This window comes from Exophiala dermatitidis (genome assembly GCF_000230625.1).
Source record: "Exophiala dermatitidis NIH/UT8656 unplaced genomic scaffold supercont1.6, whole genome shotgun sequence".
NCBI classification, from domain to species: domain Eukaryota; kingdom Fungi; phylum Ascomycota; class Eurotiomycetes; order Chaetothyriales; family Herpotrichiellaceae; genus Exophiala; species Exophiala dermatitidis.
In genome coordinates, this window is record NW_008751651.1 from 7937 (window position 1) to 26738 (window position 18802).

Below are 18802 nucleotides of genomic sequence, written 5' to 3' on the forward strand. Positions count from 1 at the left end.
ATTCGTTACTGGCTGCTCGAGCTGCAACGGGCTGCTGAACGGAGGCGACCTTCCGGACCTCAAGCTTACCTTGATCGAACCAGACGAGGCTTTTGGCCTGTTTCAAGGAGGTAACTAGGTTAAACGAGTCATAGACGGGGGGTGGTGCTTCAGCGTCGTGACGGCTGAGCTGGAACATCGTTCTGAAAAAGCCGATATAGCATTGGAATCCCTTCGCAGCGGTTGTTTCCTTCCGAACTTCAAGTAGGGGCTCTAGAACTCGAGGCGTCCGTGTTACCTGAACGTTAACTCTCTTCCATGCACTGTTACCACGAAGTGCCCACACATAAACAAGCGCCTTATCTCAATCTCGTTTCCTTCGAACACGAGTTCCCGTTTCTCAGCGATGATGGCCAACAAAGAGAAAGGCAAACCTCTTCAGAGGGACTGACACGGCGATGCGCACAGACAAGTTGGTGCTTGGAACCATCGCTCGTGATGGAGAAAATAGCTGCCGTCCTTGTATGAGAATCCTTGAATGCCGAACAGGGAATGGATGCAGGTGATAGAGAGGCCCATATCGGATGGCTGGGCCCTTTCTGCAGTTACGGCTGATGAAGCCTGGTGGATGGAAATCATGGAATCAACTTGTTGAGGTTGTTTCCGCTCGTTGGTCCGCATTTCTCTTAGTTTGCCGGCGTAGCCTTTCCGTCCAAGCGTTAGGCACAACCATCTTCTTGCCGTGATCCTAACATCACCTCGGTGCCATGGACAGGAAACCGTAGGCGAGGCTCTGTGGGCAAGCCGTTCGTTGTCGACTACGGTGGTTTCTGGAGATCCATTGGCCAGAAATTGCAACTCGACGCCAATGCCACAAATGACAGTATTGGTAGCATCAATTGCCGTGTAACCTTGCCCATAGAAGTTGTATTCAGGAAATATAGGACGCGAAATACGATTTTGGATGGGAGACAAGATATAATGTCGATTCGAATCAGCTTGCGAACATTTGCGCAGAAGGATGAGAACTACCCGGAGTAGCATTATGCGAGAATATGAAGGTATCCTTCCATCTCGGATCTCCATTGCAAAATGTGTCGTCCACCCTCCGTTTGTGCGTACCTTGGACTTAACCTTCTCCCAACGACCATTTGTCCAGGCCTGAAGCAGTCACTGTATGCCATGGCGCAATTATCTGCTTCCCCTGTAGGGAATAAACTCTCGAGAAGTGTATGGAAGACTGAAGTAGATCCCTTCATGGAGAATAAACACACAGGAAAAGCGACCAAATCGTGCCGAGTGCGGACGGAATCAACAAAATGTCGGCAATATTGCGGGATGCTGCACCGGTAAGCGCCATCAATTACCGGCACAGCTTGAAGGAGAAACATGGACGAGAGATCCAACCACGCTGAGGAGCTGGCCTTATGCTGCTCCGACGAACATAACAGGGCGGGAGTCCAAGAGAGAGCTGTTGTGCACCCAAACAAAGAGGAATATTGCAAATGGCTGAGCGAATAAGTATTGCAAGAGGAGACACATCGAACAGGAAACCCAGCCCATATCACGAGAGAAGATGAATGTGAGCATTGAGAACGCTGAGACAGGCCACAGCCGGCGTCACGGAAGATATCGAGACGGACTTCTTAAGACGAGAGGCTGCCTTTTCTGCGCACACAGGCCAGGCACTCAAAACAGTGCCTCTAGTCCGAAGCGAATGGAACCGGCCCCGAAATCAAGGGCTAGAAACAGCAAGCATAGCATCACTGGAGACAACTGACAGAGGACGAGTTTGGACGGGACATAACACTCCTCTTGCACCGAAGGAGGATGAAACCTGTTTGACAGGACAAGAAATGCGATCCACAACAACAAGAAGGTTTGGGATCGTGTTTATGTTGCTCAGGAAGGACATTGAGATGTGGCGAAGGGAAATAGCCTCAGAAGTTCTGAGGAACACTCGGGACGCCGATGGCCATGATGAACGAGGATGCAGACAGGCTCTTAGATACAGAATCCGCTTAGCAGGATCAACTCTCACAGGCAGAGTCTCCATCCTTGTCACTCATAGAAGCCTTGCGCAACCCCGGCTTCCAGACCCGTCCCAGCTGGCCAAGTTCTGACGAACCTTCAATGTCTCCCACATACAAACCACCACACCGAATTAGCGGCAGCACTGGCAGCACTGGCTGCGATGGAGAGGATGGTTGGGATCCTGGTGCGGACCAGGACTGAGGAGACACTGTCCATATGTGCCGGAAATACCAAAGGCGGAGGCGGGAGTGGACACGGATTCATATTCCCAAGCCAGCACTGATGCGAACGAGGCACTCCATGATGCTGAGCTGCCCACAACCGCGAGATATGATGTTCCAGGACAGGCGTTGAGGTGAAAAGGACTTCGGAAAAGACCTGAAGAGTACCACAATCATGTCTTGAGAGCCAGGTTGATCGACAACATGCTGAGAGTTTCGCATTAGACCTCCTCTTCTTCCTCGCGGATGCAAGTTTTAATCTCAACCCACTGTCCCCCTCTCTCGTAGAACGCAGGTATCCGCTCAGGCATGAGATTCCCGTTCGGGTCCGATGTTAAGCATCAGTGTACTCCCGAGGTTGCGCTTATGTTCCGTCTTCAGCATGGTATCCCATGTTTCCATGGACCGTTCAGGAGCCGGCAATTCCATAAGTTCTTGGCCAATCTGTATGCTGCGAAGACCAGGCCACGTTACCTGCTTAACATGACTTGTAGCACCTAAGGCAACCTCAGCGAGCCTTGTCCACGCTCTTGTTTGTGCAAGGAAGCCTGAGGTTTGTATGTAGAATTCCAATCTCCTTGTAGTGCTTGTTTCCCTTGTATCTTGTGGTATAGGAACATCGAGAGGATCGAAGAGCGCGCATCGAAAGGCGCATCAGAGAGGAGGATCGAAAGGCGCAGTACGGAGGAGGATTAGACAGGAGGATCGAAAGGCGCATCGACAGGCGCATCATGAGGAGCATCGCAGGGCGCATCAGGAAAGAGGATCGAAAGGAGGCCGCTGATCAAGCCGAGCAATTAAGAGGGAGCTGGCGCAAGTAAAGACGGAGACCAGGCTCAAGTAGCCCCAATTTGTCAACAAGTGTGAGATCGTAGGTCCGCAAGCTGGCGCCGTGGAGCGTGAGGTCGCTGTTACTGTTACTGTAACATCTGAACGTGCGGCGCAGAGATCGACAGGCAAGGTCGAGGCAGATCAGCCACAATGTATCAGCCATAATGTCCAAGGCACAGATTGGAGAAAAAGAACTTGAATGGCGTGTGACCTTCGGCGGCTAAGCGACCGTATGTATCAACATTTGGATGCGCTCACTAGAAAGGAGCAGAGGATTCGCTCGACGGCTCAAGGCACTCAAGCCAAGTGACGCTGAACGAGGGCGCAGTGGTCGCAATATTATGGCGCGCAGTTGAATTGTCGCAGGAAGGCTCAATCGATGCGCCGCAACGAAGTGATCAAATTCAGATGCCATACCGGATCGTGATGCCGCAACCTATCTTCATGGCCTTCGCAGCATGGTTTCCAATAGTAGAGCAGAGAACTGGAGGTGCAGCTGAGGAACGGGATAATGTCCTCACAGTTGCCGCCGGCTTCAATGAATTGGGTGATAATTCATTGCCTATGCTCACCGTCCGCTGTATGAGTCTGTTTTCCCTTATCTTCACTGTTTGCTGGCGAGGAGGTGCTTCATAGGCACAAGATCTGAAACCGCTGGAGTCTCAGGCTTTCGACGTCGAACTGCGCGGTGGTCGCCGCAGTTGTAAGGTGCTTGAAGCTGTCATGGGCACAAGGGAGAGCTGGAATTGCTTGTCTTTCAGGCTTTCGGAGTCGAACTGCGCGGTGCTGCCGCAGTTCTAGGTGCTTGAAGCTGCCACAGCCACAAGGGAGAGCTGCAACCGCTTACCCTCAGGGCTTTGAAGTCGAATTGCGCGGCGGTTATATTTCCAGCCTGAGGTTGACTGATCTGCGCCCCAGTCGCCGCAGTTACAAGTTGCTTGAAGCTGTCACGGGCATAGGGGGGTGGGCTAGAACCGCTTCGTCTCCCACTGCACAGGCGGCCGTCTTAGTTCCAGGCTCGCTAGTCTGCGCTTCAGTCGACGCGATTGCTCTTGCTGGGTATCCCTAGTTATCGTTATGGTTAACTCGTCTCCGGAGTGGCGATTTATACTAGGGGGGCTTACTTTGGATTCATTGCGAACCTGTTATATGAGGAGAGTACCTTGGTCTCATGTCTTCTCACTCCATCAGGAGGGTGTCTTCTCGCACAACTCTTTAGAAGAGGGCGTTTATTCTCAGCAACTGCAAGCAGCGCCGGTGTTCTCCCACGAGAGGCCATCTACTCGTGGTTTCGCCAGACCCAGCGTTTGCCGGCGGCGTCCACTTTCGGCAACCTCTCAGGGTCGTAGGTTGACGGAATAAGCTTTCGCTTATTGTCCCGATCGAATGGTCGCGCCACCCCGAGGGCAAAGTAAACGCCACCGCAGACCCTGTCGGCCTTCCCGGAGCAGTAGTTGCAGCTCCGGTGCGTGTGTCGTTGCGCCTTTGTCTTGTCAAAGGACGCCCCCTTCTGGTTCAGATGGGCAAAGAAGCAAGGCCTGTCGGGTGACTCGGGGTCTCCGAAAGTAGGCACCGGCCCCATGGCGGCCTTGTCGACCGCCTGCCAAATCGTCGCTTCGTCGGCCCCCTTCCAGTGGATGAAGGGTTTCATCTGCGCCTCGAAGGTCGCTACGACGAAGTTGGCGGGGAACTCGAACTCGGCGACAACTCGACGGTACACGTCGTTGACTGGGTTCGATCCGACGTCTGGCATTGGTGTATCCACCGCTGCCGCCGACGCGGTCGTAATCTCGCTCGCGGCATCGGATGCCGGGCGCTGTACAATCGCTCCAGAAGCATCTCGCCGCGCTGGCGCAGAGATCTGGGCGTCCGAATCTCGGAACTGGCGCATCATTTCCAAGAACTCACTCCGACTGAGATTGGCATTTGCTTGTTGTGAGTTTTCTTCTTGAAGACGCTTGTTTTCGCCCTTCAATTCATTGATCTCCCTGCGGTGCTGATCGTCCTTTTCCCGGCTTTCTTCCTGTACCGCTTTGATCTCCCTGCGGTGCCGGTCTTCCATTTCCCTTCGATCTCGACACACTCTTGAAAAGTCGGCTAGGTCTTCGCGCATTGAGGGAAGCAACAGTTCGAGATCGCCAGGCATGATCTTCGAGGTTTGTGTATCTTCGAGCACCCTTTGCATGGCATCAAGCCGCTCATTCTGGGCATCAAGCCGCTCAATCAGCGCATCAAGCCGCTCAAGGATCATCTCATTAGAAGCCATGGTGGTCGAAGAACAAGAATGTGTGAATTGAAGATATGGACTTAGGAGCGTGGATGGACAAATAGTAAGGTATGTTTATCGTGCTCATGTCAAGGAAGAAGAGCAGGCAGAATTCAAAGTACAAATTGTATGCAGCGCCACTACAGAAATGAACACAATGGCAATGCAAGAGCCACTAGTAATTTGTGCATACCTACATACTAGTAGGTATCCTTCTGCAACAACTTACCTATTGAGAACTCCAGAGCCACTGGCATACACTCCTATTCTTTTCATCCCTACCTAGGTAATATCTAGTAACATCTGCTGGCAGATACCTTGGGTATTTACGCCTCCGCTTATATTCCAGGTAAGCATTCAACTGTATCAAAGTACTGGGCACCATGAAGTTAGTAGACTAACGAAAGTACCAGATAGCAGTTGGTGTAAAGCTTCAAATTGAAGTTGAGGTTAACTTAACTTGGCGCCAAGAAATTATTCATTTCTTCCAAGCCAAGTGGCAGCATGGATGTATGGGTGTCTACCACAAGCTAAAAATCTCCACCACCAGTGTATCTATGTGCACACCCTTTCGTACCGCTTCTCCTCCCTAATGCCTCATTGTGTATCAGACCGACACCTGGAAGTCGAGATTGATGTGGCTGGTCACTGATGTATTCCCTGGCCCGTAATTATATGAAGTCTCTTTGGCGCGAGCATATGCATCCGGGAATTGTTCGCGAATCATCGCGACTGTTTCTGGCGCATACGGCCACACAGGAGTGTAGGTAAATTCGCCTTCTTCGGGAAAGGGGGAAAGCCGGAGCTTATATCCCACCCAATAATGGGTGTGCAGGGTGAAATGGCACCGGCGAAGGTACCGGACATGGTTCCCTTGAGAGACTACAAGGTTTGTTCCATCTGGCAGAAGTCCCTGTTCACCGGAGGTATCGCATTCTTGTATGATGCACGATGCCAAGCTGGAGATTCGGTACTCGCAGAGATCGTCTAGGCACAAAACCAGTGCGGAGATGATGCGTCGATCTCGTGCACTGGTCTCCACAAGTGGCTTGAGGACACGATACAGTGGGATGACTTCGTTTGACAATGATGAGCTTTGAGGAGTGAGGTGCAACATCAGAAACTCTAATAGTCGGAGAAGAACCAGAGAGTCATCGAACGACAAGTTCTGAACCTTGCCCACAAGTTCATTGATCTTATACTCCATGAAAGCGTATAAGAACGCGATGACCACTTGCAGACTTTCGAGAGTTGCGGTTCGTGCTCTGATTACGAGCGCTTGGAGATCGGCGTGGGACCAAGCACCCATTTGCAAACGACCTTTGAAAAAGAGCCAGGCTGCCTGTTCCCTTGCTGAACGGTCCGTATTGGTAGCTCTGGTGATACTGATGCGCAACCACTCTTCTGCCCGAGGTGTGATGTTCTCATCACGAAGTCTCTTGTGGACCTGCAGTACCATGTCGATCTCATTGACTGGCCAATCTTCTGAAGTGACGGGAAACGGTAACATGGCCAAATAACCCAGCTCATCACGTTGAACTCTGTGCACTTCTAACGATGGCTCGCTTGCGGCAAAAAGTTGCTGTGTGGGAATGGGTTCTTTTTCCAGCTCTGCGTTTCTTTCCACAAGCTTTGCGTTTCTTGCCTTAAGCTCTGCGTTTGCTGTCTTATATCGACCAATCGTTGTCTGACCCTCTTCTAACAATTGCAAGAATTTTTCCGCCTCTTCACGTGTCAGTGACCCAATGTCAATTCCGGCAGACTGGAAATCTAAGGCAGTTGACGGGTATGCTTGAAGGAAAGTTTTCAAGCTCTGGACAGCAGCGGCAGTCGCCTCGGACGATTCTCGGATGGTGATCTTTTTCAGTTTCGCAATTTCTTTGAGTCTTTCATGCTCTTTCTCGTGGGCCTCACATTCCCGCTCATGGCGAAGCGTAGCTTCCCGAATCTCGGTTGCTTCTCGTTTTCTTTCGTTAGGACTCTCGCTGTACACAGACCAGGCCGACTTGGGGACTTTGGCATATTTCTTTTCGTATTTCTGAATCGCATTACTGAAAACATCAAGCTGCCGTTCATCTGTTGCGTGGTGTTGATCAGATAGCCATGTGTGAGGTTCGGGTGCCTGCGGCGCAGGCGAACTTGATGGTGGGGGCGACGAAGACATGTCGTTGGAAGATAAGGGAAAAGAAAGGACAGAAAGGTAGAACAGGTGGACCGTGGAAAAAGCTTCCTTGGAATGCGTGATAGGGAATGAAGACTAGGTGATTGTATAGACGGAAAGTGGATGAGTGGTGAGTCGAAAGAGTTATGTCTCTGTTTCGACGGCCAAGGCTAACATAGAGCGGGTTAGGACAAAGTGGGATACTGGTACGGTAGCAGTAAGGTATAATCAAAACCAAGTCCTGTTGCTCTATACTAACAACTTCAGCTTGCTTGTATGGTTCCTAAATTTCTAGGTTCACTCATATACACTGTTCGTTAGACTATTACTCGCAATCACATCTATACAATGTCTTCCCAATCCACCGACGATACGCTGCGCCACGACCTTGACACTCTCCATAAGCAAACACAGCATCTTCTGTGTGAGACCCAGCAACTCGCTAGGCGCAAGTTGCCCGTGCAGAAACAGTTGACAACAGTAACGGCGCCATTGGAATGGGATCCGAGGACCGGACCTGATACAGCGTTCCAACGAGATCTGTTGTGGTGGTATAACCAATTCGGAATCCGAGGTATCCAGAGTTTCCTTGTCGAGTGGGCGGATGATATGTACATGAAGACATCCCAGAAGCAATTTGAGCAATTGAAAGATGAAATTGGCCCTCTGATTCCCTCATACTTAGCCTCCCTGCCGCCTGCACTGATTCAGGCCGTAATCTGCAACAACATACCTTCAAGAATGAAAGATCCGGAGTTCAAGAAACATGTTGAAGATTGGGTGCGGTGTGAACACAAGCTGGGCCCCGGCGTGTATGAGATTTCGGTGGCACACAAGGAGACCGGTCTTGGTCCGACCTTGAGACAGCTCGTCGACATATCGAATACCATGAGCAGATACATTGATCTCGAGGATACAGCATTTATCAGCACGGCGCGCACTATTGACAATCAGTACCCACAGAAATGGGGCATCCGGGACGACTACACTGTCAAGAGGCGATACTCCAGAGTCCTGAAGAACGGGACACACGATTTTAAAGCCATCAGAAATTGGCTCGAGATCCTTGAGCAAGAATACCTCCACCTGACGAAATCTCTACCACAAGATCACCCCTATTGGGACACCGGAATGTCCAGGCTCTTCACCTATATTGGTTGGGCCAAGAACCTTGACGAAAGGTCGCACAAGCATACGACACATTATGGACTTGAGAGCATTGTTTTCGGCCTCTTCTCAGCAGTCGTCAAATACCTGTTCGGGCTTGAATTCCAGATAACCCGGACCGTCTTGTTCTATGCAACTTCGGGCGTACATGCAGGCATTACAGAGATTTTAGGGCACGCAATGGCCTCCGGTTACCTAGAGCTAGGCGGGTTCAACCACTCGTGGGCAGGTGGCCGAGGAAGCGGTGCAGGTCTAGACACTGAAGAAGTCACACAGCAAGTTGACCTGCATAAGGAAATGATTCTCAAGAGTGGCCACGTCGAGGAGAACCTGATGCAGAACGACGAAAAGCTCGAGCGCCTGACCTTTGCATGTGACGAGGATGCGCAAGAGCAGCTCTGGTCAGAAACGGCTGAGGCACAGATAAAATGCCTTCAGCGTGCGGAAGAGTCTGAGAAAAGCGTGGAGAAAACTCACACAAGTGTTTTGTTGGCAGACTTTCAAGTAAAACTTGAACTTGCAGCACACAAGAACAGAATGACTGCAGACGAAGATGCATCTTGAGAAAACACGTCCGACCCTCGAGGTTGGGACGAGCAATACACCAGGCTTTAGGGCCATGGTGAGAAGACCGTCTCACGAAGGTGAGTACGAGAACAACGTCCACCGCGAGTGAGACGAGACCAGAGGGAATGTTGTTGCAGATGAAAGGGAGAGAGACACGTCCCGCCTACGGGTGAGAGGATGAGAAGACCGTCCCACTTACGAGTGAGGATGAGAAGCACGTCCAGCCTTCGGGCGAGGACGAGAAGCACGTTCAGCCTCCGGGCGAGGACGAGAAGCACGTTCAGCCTCCGGGCGAGGACGAGAACAACGCGCTATCCGATAGTGCGAGGGGAGCGACCTGAGGAGACATGAGCATCCGATGTGTGCATTCAAGACAACCAGGATTTGTGTGCATTCGACAACCAGGATTTGTGTGCATTCGACAACCAGCATATGTGTGCATTCGACAACCAGCATGTGTGCAAACGAGTATGGAGCCGGATGAATTACTTTCGTACCATGTACTACCAGCTACTCGGCAGATACCACCATTTTATCGAACTAGCATAGGGACAAGTTACAACTGAAGTCCGAGAGGCAATCAAACAGTACTCATCAGCTGCAACGAGAGTATGAATCAAGAGAAAACTTCAGCGTCAGTGTGTGCACCGGACGGAGACGACAAACGCGGACAGAACACAAGGAGTACAACCAAGTGACGAAAATGTACAAGAGGATCAGCAGCAATCATAAATGTACGAAGTACAGCCATCCAAAGCGCAGCTACTCTAAAGTCCAGCATCAGAAGCACCGCCATTTCATGGATAGCTGACCGGGCGCAACCAATCTGAAGCACTACCATCACAATGACACATACCCAATGCACTGCGTCTAAGGCATTGCGAGCTGAGTACAACCATCTAAAGCATTGCCATCTATTCAAAGCACTCCGAAACGAAGCGCGGCCGTCTGAAGCGCACTATTAGACGCAGCCATTCGAGGCACGACCATCTGTCGGAGCCACCACCCTTTGAGGCGCGGCCAACTGAAGCGCAGGCATGTGTAGCACCGCCGTCCGAAACGCAGCCTGGCAGCCATCTGAAGTGACCGATCAGAAACGCAAAAGACCTTATAGTATGGAGGTATTTGGGCCAGGTAAGTGACAGTGGTGCCAAGAGTAACTCAGACCCCCTAAAAGCACAGCGAAACTCGGATACATACGAAGACGTCGGATTTGATCTCTGTATGGCAGAAGATCACCCATCAAAGGTTCAAGTCATTGTTAGCGAGCATTGCAGGCTTGCTACGGCTAACAACTGTCTAGGCAAGAAGAGCAGAGAGGAACGGCAAAGCATCATAACTGGTGACATCAGCCAGGCCTCAGTGCACAAGGGGCAGGCCAAGGTGAGTTCTACAGTCCTTTTATTTTCTGCGATTCTCTAGCAAACCCAATCTCTCCAGCTCTCAAGCAGTCATCCATACATACTGTATTCCCGTCCACAAGCTGCTGTGATTGTCCGGGTTCAGGCATGCGGCTGGGCGGCATTCGTTGGCAAGGGGTTGTGCAATGATGATGGCATCTTATGTAGGGTAGAAGGCGCTCCGGGTATGCTTCAGTTGAACTGGGAAACTCATCAGTCATGGCAATGAAGTAGCTAGGTAGGCATGTCTCACCAGTTTCAGCGCGGGTTGAACATCATACAACACCAAGCAGTAGTACGGATCGATGGGTACCATGGAGCAGGGTAGTAGGGCTGTAACGCACACCATATGGCCGATCCGCTGCTCCAGTAGAGCTAAGATCAGGAATCAAGTATGCGCTGGTGGACGGCCGTTCGCAGTTGCGACATAGTGACCCCATGTGATAAGTTCCTTGGTGCAATCATCCTGATCTATGATGCATTCGATCAGGGTTGGGCCTTCTGAATTGGATTTAGCAAGCTTGATGGCCTGAGCGAGTTGCTCTGGGTTTGAGGCTTTGATGCCCTTGGCATGACCATCTCCGGCATTGAATACCTCCATCATTGCTGCATAGTTCCAGTTTTTGATACGGTTATATAGCCCGTCGTGAATTTCCACTTCAATGGTATACCCGCCATTATTCATGAGAAAGATAATGATCGGCACCTTTGAGCGCACCATTTGTGACACCTCTTGAGCGGTCATCTGAAACGAGCCATCGCCGATCATCAGAAGAACTTGGCGCTCCGGTGCACCAACGGCATAACCAAAGGACGCTGGTACAGACCAGCCAATGTGGCCCCATTGCATCTCGATCTCGAAGCGACAGTCCCGAGGTAGATTCATCTGCATAGCGTTGAACCAGGAATCGCCAGTCTCAGCAAACAGAGTAGTCTTGGGGTGGAGTAACTCTTGTATCTGACGTGCAATTTCGACGCGGTGTAAAGGTAATTTTGGCTGTTCGTGATGCGGGGGAAGTATATCAGGACGTAGACGAGCATATTCAACCATGGTGCTGGGATTAGGTGTAGCCTCCTTAGCAAGGGCCGACAAAAGGTCGGCCAAACGAACGCGGTTGAATGTCGCGCCCGGAAAGCTCATATTGTCCAGATCCGCGTTCAAGGTTATTGATTCTGAAGGAATTGCCGTCCATCCCACGGTACTGTAGTCCGTGAACACGAGGCCTGCGCCAAAAATCCCATCTGCCCAGTCGACAATGGCGTCTGCTCCCATAGTACTGGCCTGGCCCCAGTAGACGCCAACAAATTGCTTGTGGTCCTCGGGAAAAAAGCTCTTGGCCCCAGGCATAACCGCGACCGCACATCCTATGGCCTCAGCCAGTTGCAGAAAGCCTGCTTCTCCCCCCGCGGCTCGTAGCTTGGGGCCAGCCAGCAGTATGGGCTTCTGCTTCGCTTTGAGCCAATTCGTTGCAGCATGGACGGCAGCTGCCAATGTTGGCTCATCGCTTGGTTCCGGCGCGATGACAGCGGATATTGGGCCCGGCGCCGGACAGGTGACGTTGGAGAGATTTGTTGGAATCTCGATATAGCTTGGTTTCTTGGCCAAGAGGGCGCTGCGGATTGCATGATCGATTAGGCGAGGCGCGTCCTGGGCGCGACGAACCGCAACCGCAGCGCAAGTGATCTTCTCGGCAATCTGACGCTGGTATTCAAAGTCGTGGGTTCCGAGCGTGTGGTGGAGCAGATGGAAGGCGCCGGCGTCGTTGGTGTTGGGCGAGCCGCTAATGAGTATGACAGGTAGATTCTCTGCGTACGCCCCACCAAGTCCGTTGAAAGCAGAGAATGCGCCTACACTGAAGGTCACCACTGCTGCAGCAACACCTTTTGCTCGTGCATAGCCTTCGGCTGCAAAGGAGCAATTCAGCTCATTGGCACATCCGATTTCTGAAAGCTTTGGATGGGCCTGCAACTGGTCTAGCAAGACAAGATTGTAGTCGCCAGGGACGACAAAGTGGTGCTCGATTCCAATCTGAGACAGCCGTTCGGCGAGGTAACTACCTACGGTCCACGACATAATGATAGTCACGTTTGGGCAAATCGAGTGCCATGGTTGTTGATGTTGTCGCTTTATAGAGGTTATGAAAGGCTTCCGCGGGGCTCCGGTCATCCGGTCAGAAGATGTCGCGCAACTTCTCAGAGTGTGTCTTGAAAAGGTCATAGAAGGCACACTCATACAACGCATTCCGAAGAACGCCGTATAAGTGACGCATCGTATGCATGATTCTGGAGTGATTTTATGGAGCTCAAAAGTGTATTACCCAGCTAGTATTTGTTCTTTTATCGTGCAAGCGAAAAATAACCTGATAATTGTCTGACCATAGGGGCCCATTACGATGAACCTTCTGCCTCTTGACATCCTGACCTGACTTTTGCATAACCGTTGCAAAATTGTCTTGCTGTACCCTTGTAAATGTTGATCCATATAAAGATTTTAGCCGAACAAACGTCGAACCATAGCTATGTTTGGCTTGCCGATCACCGAACTCTAACTTCCACGGCATATGATCAATCGTTACGATATCCGGTCAGATCCGGTCCAAATATTAGTCTTTCCCCAACGGTATCAAAACAGCCGACACACACAGTTGACTCGAGTAGATCTTGCTTGTTGGGAAGTCTTAGTATGCCCTCTAGCGGGGAGAAAGAGGCACCACTAATCTAGCCTTGATTCTGCTCGAGATTGTCCTGTAATAGTATGCTATGTACATTTGCCGGTATCTACTACACCTTCATGTCGGGATTTGGTTTACCCCCGGCAAAGTCGACGATATTCTGCAAAGTGGTCTGAGCAATGGCGCTTAAGGCTTCTTGGGTAAAGAACGCCTGATGTCCCGTCACCAAGACGTTTGGAAAAGTGATCAGGCGCTGGAATGTATCATCCTGAACCACTGTACTTGACAAGTTGCGGAAGAATAGGCTCGATTCCTCCTCATAGACGTCAATTGCGCAGCCGGCGATGGCACCATTCTGGAGCGCAGCAATAAGGGCTGTGGTGTCGATCAAGCCTCCTCGGCTGGTATTCACAAGAAGTAACCCCGGCTTGGCCCAGGACAGAGTCTCGGCATTGACAATATGGTGTGTCTCGGGACTGAGCGGACAGTGTAGGCAAAGGATGTCGGACGTGGAGAAGAGTTCTCGACGATCAACATATCGAACACCGAGAGATTCCAGGTGGTTGTTGTGGACAACGTCACTTGCAATCACATCACATCCGAACCCAAGTTTGAAAGCCTTTGCCACTAGACTGCCAATACGTCCGGTCCCTAGGATTCCAACCACCTTGCCGTGCAGGTCACGTCCCAGGAGTCCGTCGAGAGAGAAATTGTCCAGGCGAATGCGAAGCCACGCGCGACATAGTTTGCGGTCAAGGGCCAGAAGCAGGCCGACAGTGAACTCGGCGACTGAATATGGAGAATAAGCTGGAACTCGGAGCACGGTGATCCCAAGGCTGGTCGCAGCCTTAGTGTCGACATTGTTGTACCCAGCACAGCGCAGTGTAACTAATTTGATTCCCGCTTTCGCCAACTTTTCCAATACCGGTGCGTCAACTTGATCATTCACAAACACGCATACTGCATCGCACCCGGTAGCCAAGACAGCAGTCTTCTCGTTGAGGATCACATCGTGGAAGTCGAACTCAATGTTGAAACCTTGTTGCCGGTTCGCGCTCTCTAGCGATACTTGATCGTAGTCATGGGTGCTGAATACGACGACTTTCATTTTCGTTCTAGGGCGAGATGAGCCTGGCGATAGTGTATGAGCAAATGGAAGATATACTATAGTAAATTCTGTAACAAAGTCTGTAGTCAAGTTGACTTGAAGTCATGAAAAGCCACTGTTTATTGTCCCTCACTTACTACAGCATGTGAGTACTCTCCCAAGGGTATTTCCAAACACTTCCGATCTTATCCGCTACAAGAGCCCCACGTACACAACGAAAACTCTATTTTGTTACGACAAGTCACCTGTAGGGATACAGACTGTCGTCTGTAACAGTCTCTGCCAGTTTCCGAGCTACCATGTAAGGTGAAGTGGCATGATGTTATTTGGGCCCTCCACCGGAGACTGCGGCTGGCGGAAAGCATCGGACTCTATCATCGAATGGCCCACGATCCATTGATCTCTGACGTACACCGAGTGTGACAGGATCAGTCGACCATCAGGACACCCTCAGAAACGACCTGTTGCTCTAGCGCTGTGAAAGTTGATAGTCCACTGAATATTTATGACGTTCTCTTTCTTCAGGTACAAGTATTTATGGTGTAACTCTGACGCTGAAGTAAAGCAATACTGTCATTGACTACATCGTTGTATGATAGCATTAATGGCGAACCCGAAGAAGAACCTGCCTAAAAAGGGCATTCAAAGTCGCAATCTTGAGGTATGTGGCATCTGTTAAGAATTCATAACGTCGATTATGTGCTAAAAAAGATCTAGCCAGTGAAAGTTGCTATTGTTGGAGTCGGCAATGTTGGCGCCTCTACAGCTTATGGACTCCTCCTTAGCGGACTGGCCGCCGAGATTGTATTAATTGATGTGAATAAGAAGAAGGCAGAGGGAGAGGCTATGGACCTGAGCCACGCCGCACCTTTCTCACACCAAACTCATATTTGGGCGGGTGACTATACCGACTGTGCTGGCGCGTCTATCGTGATCATCACAGCTGGTATCAACCAACAACCGGGACAAACACGAATGGATCTGGTCAAGGCCAACGTTTCAGTCTTTCGAGAATTGATTCCACAAATTGCTTCTCATGCACCAGACACTATATTAGTGGTGGCAACAAACCCTGTCGATGTACTTACTTATGCTGCGTGGAAACTCTCCGGATTCCCTCTTCATCGTGTCCTGGGTTCTGGAACGACTCTTGACACTGCTCGGTTCCGCTTCGAACTCGGCAACTATTTCAAGATCGACCCACAGAGCGTCCACGCGGATATTATCGGTGAACATGGAGATACAGAGTTGCCGGTATGGTCGCTTGCGAGCATTTCCGGGATGCATCTCAGAGCCTATTGTCGGCAAGCTTCCCGCGAGTACGATGAGAATGCCATGAATCAATGTTTTTTGGCGACGAAGAACGCCGCCTATGATATCATCCAGCGGAAAGGATGGACTGATAAAGGCGTGGCTACTGCGCTCGTCCGCATTGTCGAGACCATTCTGAGGGACGAGGATACAATTCTGACGGTTTCCACGCCCAGAGACTATCCTGGCACTGGCGTTACGGCGTTCAGTGTACCGTCGAAGATCACCCGAGATGGTGTGTTCCAAACCTTTGATCTGTTACTCAACCCGGAAGAAGAAGCCAAACTAAGAGAATCAGCCAAAAGCATAAGTGCTGTGATCGGCTCTCTATCCTTATGATAAACTTATCTATCCTACCGATCTGGATTTCACAGAGTCGGGGCTCGTCGCGAAGAGATGGGCGGCTTTCGAACGCATATTACGCACTCCTGACTAGCGGTGGGGCCTCGATATAGTCTGTTCAATAACGCTTGCAAATATATGTTATGGTGCAAGAGGGGCTAATGTCGGCACTTCAAAGAGTTTGGGTATAGTTTTAGCTTAGGTTGGAACACTAAGCAGCAGTAGATCCTCACTCTTTCTTGGTGGTCGACGAGTTGCCAAGTCCGCAGACTAGTGTGAACGTTCTTTACGAACGACAACGCGCATCATCTCCAAGAACTCATCATCTCAAAGAGTAGCGTTGGCAAACTGTGTGCGTTCTTCTCGAACATGCTTGATTTCGCTCTTCATATCATCTAGCTCCTTGCGCAGCCGTTCTATCTTGTCTTTGGGACGCATGTTTCGTTCAGCAGCCTATCCAACCGTCTCTGGGGCAGCTCTTCCCTTTCCAAATACATGCCCACCATTGATTATTTCCTGCAGTGTTAGCCTTGGTGAGAAATATCATTCCGTATGCACTTGGGTGGCCCCCAGTGTCTACCTCAAGTGGGACCCCAGCCTTTAATTTATCAACCTCGATAACTGGATGAGATACTGGTTGCTTGGGCCTGGAGCATTGTACGACGACCATCTGGGCCGTTGTCGGATGCTCAATTTCAAGAAAGAGCTCCTTGTCGTGAAAATTGATTCTTCGGCTCGTGTTGTTCCAATGTGGCATGCTGATCTGTTCATTCATACTACACTCGAACAATATATCGCAGAGCTGAGCTTCATGATCCTTCACGACTGGAGCAGCTGGTGGAGGCTGCTTGGAATCGAGACTCATAGAAGATCCGGACTGTTCTAGGTGTATCTCTTGAGGTGAGTATTGGCCCTGATGGCGACTTTGGAGACTCGAAGCAGAGCCGGATGTGCTGTTCGCCACTGAGAAGCTATTGTCGTGGAAACTGTTCGGAGTTACATGCAATGCCGTCAATCCTGGAGTTTGACTTCGTGAAGACAAGTTCACCGCTTTTGCTGTTGACCTATACACAAATTTTTGAGGTCCATCATTTCCGCCCGAGTCCGGCAAGCTCAAAGTGGCATCAAGTTGCCTGTCAAGATCAGGGGTCACTGCACTGGGCGGAACGGCCTGTAAGTGAGGTGGCGTTAACCTGGCATGACTGGTAGGTATTGTTTGAAACACAGCCAGATCCAGTTGTGAGAAGGCCTGCCAGCTCATGGCTGGGTCCAAACGTGGTCCTTGAGGCACTGTCACTGGCTTTTGGAGCTCGCAATTCATACTCTTGATAATACCCCGGTATTGGCAGACATGACCGTGGCTGAATCGATTAAGATCTGGGATGGTCCATCGAGGAGTCAATTTTCCGTGGGTTCGGGGAACAAAATATTGACCATGTCGATTGATGAACAGCTCACAGAGATAGCACGGAGCTTTACTAGAGCCGATCACCCGTGGTTTATGCCATCCTGAGGTCTGCCTAATGTCAAACTCTACCACCAGCTGCACTTCGGCATGGACGCGACACGCTTCACTACCGCCATCGACGGCAGGAATGGGTGACTGGATTGTTCTGTAGCCTGGCAGATATCGGATACCGAGGTTGACGCACAAGGGGCGAAATCTATGGTGGGTGGCCAGCAGAGCCAACATCTCGGCAATGTGACATAGCGTGGCGATTTTCCCGACCTGTCGGAGGTGGGGATTTCCTCGCGACTCATCCATATCGACACCTCCCCGATCAAGCATATTTTTCATACATTCTCCAGTTGGGGCGAGTTCAAAGAAGTCGTAGCACGCACGCACGACTTTCTTGATGTCCTCGATCGTCCGGGATTTCTCGATTTGGTTGCAGTACTGACTCAAAGCCTCGCACAGAATTGCAAGGCGGCTAAACAATAGGGAGTGCTGTGGAGATTCCGAGTCCTCTGCCAAGCTCAGCAATATATTCTCCAGGCCTTGCTGAACAAGATAGCGAGATTTTTTGGTTTGGAGGCGGGCCTTAATGCGCGGACGGTGAAGCTGTACCAGTAAAGTCAAAATATCATCTTTGCATTGAAAGGTCGTCTTTTCTGGAAGCCCGTGAGGGTTCGTTCCTACATCCCATTATATCGTTTATCAACTAACCTCCGCGCGCTACATGACTCACGCTTGTAATTATCTCATCTAAACAGTCCTTCACAGCTTGAGAGACATCTTCGTTGGCAGCAAGATTCAGTCTCAATCCATCTGATGGATTCCGTGGTGTTTCGATTGCAACCGCGGACACAAATTCCACACCTTTCTTGGCCGCGGCGATGAACGCGATGCCATTCGTGATTTGTACCTCAAGTGCAACCGGCAGCAAGCCGTCGTCGGGCGTTTTTTGCAATGCAAGGGAATAGCATTGCGGGTCTTTCGGCCGACCCCGTGTAGCTTTCCAGAGTGTGCTAATGCTGCGCTGAAATTGCGCTTCTCCTAAAGGCGACCAGATCGACATCGTCCGGGAGGCGGTCCGAGGATTCAGTGCCCGGGAAGCCATCACAACTATGTGATGATGATGATGATGGTAATGATGATGATGATGATATAGGTTGATTAGTCACACGTGGGTTGAACTCTAGATCTCCATCAAATGCGTTGGCATAGCCAACCACGTGATCGGAAGAGCTTCCTATCCAATTGAACCTTTTCCGCCCCCTGTACTGCGCATCATTCATTTTC

General features: G+C 50.7%; 7 protein-coding genes across 7 annotated transcripts; 2 read left to right on the plus strand and 5 right to left on the minus strand.

Annotated features, from left to right (window-relative positions):
- Positions 1 to 1636: 1636 nt before the first annotated feature.
- Positions 1637 to 5703, minus strand: HMPREF1120_06838 (uncharacterized protein). The gene is made up of 3 exons (XM_009161049.1): positions 5561 to 5703; positions 4190 to 5268; positions 1637 to 4130 (listed from the first exon to the last, which is right to left on the minus strand). The coding sequence occupies exon 2, from the start codon at positions 5248 to 5250 to the stop codon at positions 4345 to 4347; it is 906 nt and encodes a 301-aa protein (XP_009159297.1). The 5' UTR covers positions 5251 to 5268; positions 5561 to 5703; the 3' UTR covers positions 1637 to 4130; positions 4190 to 4344.
- A 54-nt stretch (positions 5704 to 5757) lies between these two features.
- On the minus strand, positions 5758 to 7582 carry HMPREF1120_06839 (uncharacterized protein). Its single transcript, XM_009161050.1, has one exon. It carries the CDS (start codon positions 7493 to 7495, stop codon positions 5939 to 5941), a length of 1557 nt encoding a protein of 518 aa, XP_009159298.1. The 5' UTR covers positions 7496 to 7582; the 3' UTR covers positions 5758 to 5938.
- Positions 7583 to 7840: 258 nt separating this feature from the next.
- Positions 7841 to 9223, plus strand: HMPREF1120_06840 (uncharacterized protein; the record flags this gene model as incomplete). The annotated part of the gene is made up of 1 exon (XM_009161051.1): positions 7841 to 9223. The coding sequence occupies one exon, from the start codon at positions 7841 to 7843 to the stop codon at positions 9221 to 9223; it is 1383 nt and encodes a 460-aa protein (XP_009159299.1).
- Positions 9224 to 10349: 1126 nt separating this feature from the next.
- Positions 10350 to 12979, minus strand: HMPREF1120_06841 (pyruvate decarboxylase). The gene is made up of 2 exons (XM_009161052.1): positions 10880 to 12979; positions 10350 to 10827 (listed from the first exon to the last, which is right to left on the minus strand). Exon 1 carries the CDS (start codon positions 12866 to 12868, stop codon positions 11015 to 11017), a length of 1854 nt encoding a protein of 617 aa, XP_009159300.1. The 5' UTR covers positions 12869 to 12979; the 3' UTR covers positions 10350 to 10827; positions 10880 to 11014.
- Positions 12980 to 13277: 298 nt separating this feature from the next.
- HMPREF1120_06842 (uncharacterized protein) lies at positions 13278 to 14528 on the minus strand. Its single transcript, XM_009161053.1, has one exon. It carries the CDS (start codon positions 14404 to 14406, stop codon positions 13408 to 13410), a length of 999 nt encoding a protein of 332 aa, XP_009159301.1. The 5' UTR covers positions 14407 to 14528; the 3' UTR covers positions 13278 to 13407.
- Positions 14529 to 15010: 482 nt separating this feature from the next.
- HMPREF1120_06843 (L-lactate dehydrogenase) lies at positions 15011 to 16056 on the plus strand (the record flags this gene model as incomplete). The annotated part of the gene is made up of 2 exons (XM_009161054.1): positions 15011 to 15067; positions 15124 to 16056. The coding sequence occupies 2 exons, from the start codon at positions 15011 to 15013 to the stop codon at positions 16054 to 16056; spliced, it is 990 nt and encodes a 329-aa protein (XP_009159302.1).
- Positions 16057 to 16119: 63 nt separating this feature from the next.
- HMPREF1120_06844 (uncharacterized protein) lies at positions 16120 to 18682 on the minus strand. Its single transcript, XM_009161055.1, has one exon. It carries the CDS (start codon positions 17855 to 17857, stop codon positions 16505 to 16507), a length of 1353 nt encoding a protein of 450 aa, XP_009159303.1. The 5' UTR covers positions 17858 to 18682; the 3' UTR covers positions 16120 to 16504.
- Between the last annotated feature and the right edge of the window lie 120 nt (positions 18683 to 18802).

Coding starts and splice junctions, on each gene's coding strand:
- HMPREF1120_06838 (XM_009161049.1), bottom strand. CDS start 5,250: ATGCAAAGGGTGCTCGAAGATACACAAACCTCGAAGATCATGCCTGGC.
- HMPREF1120_06839 (XM_009161050.1), bottom strand. CDS start 7,495: ATGTCTTCGTCGCCCCCACCATCAAGTTCGCCTGCGCCGCAGGCACCC.
- HMPREF1120_06841 (XM_009161052.1), bottom strand. CDS start 12,868: ATGCGTTGTATGAGTGTGCCTTCTATGACCTTTTCAAGACACACTCTG.
- HMPREF1120_06842 (XM_009161053.1), bottom strand. CDS start 14,406: ATGAAAGTCGTCGTATTCAGCACCCATGACTACGATCAAGTATCGCTA.
- HMPREF1120_06844 (XM_009161055.1), bottom strand. CDS start 17,857: ATGAAAAATATGCTTGATCGGGGAGGTGTCGATATGGATGAGTCGCGA.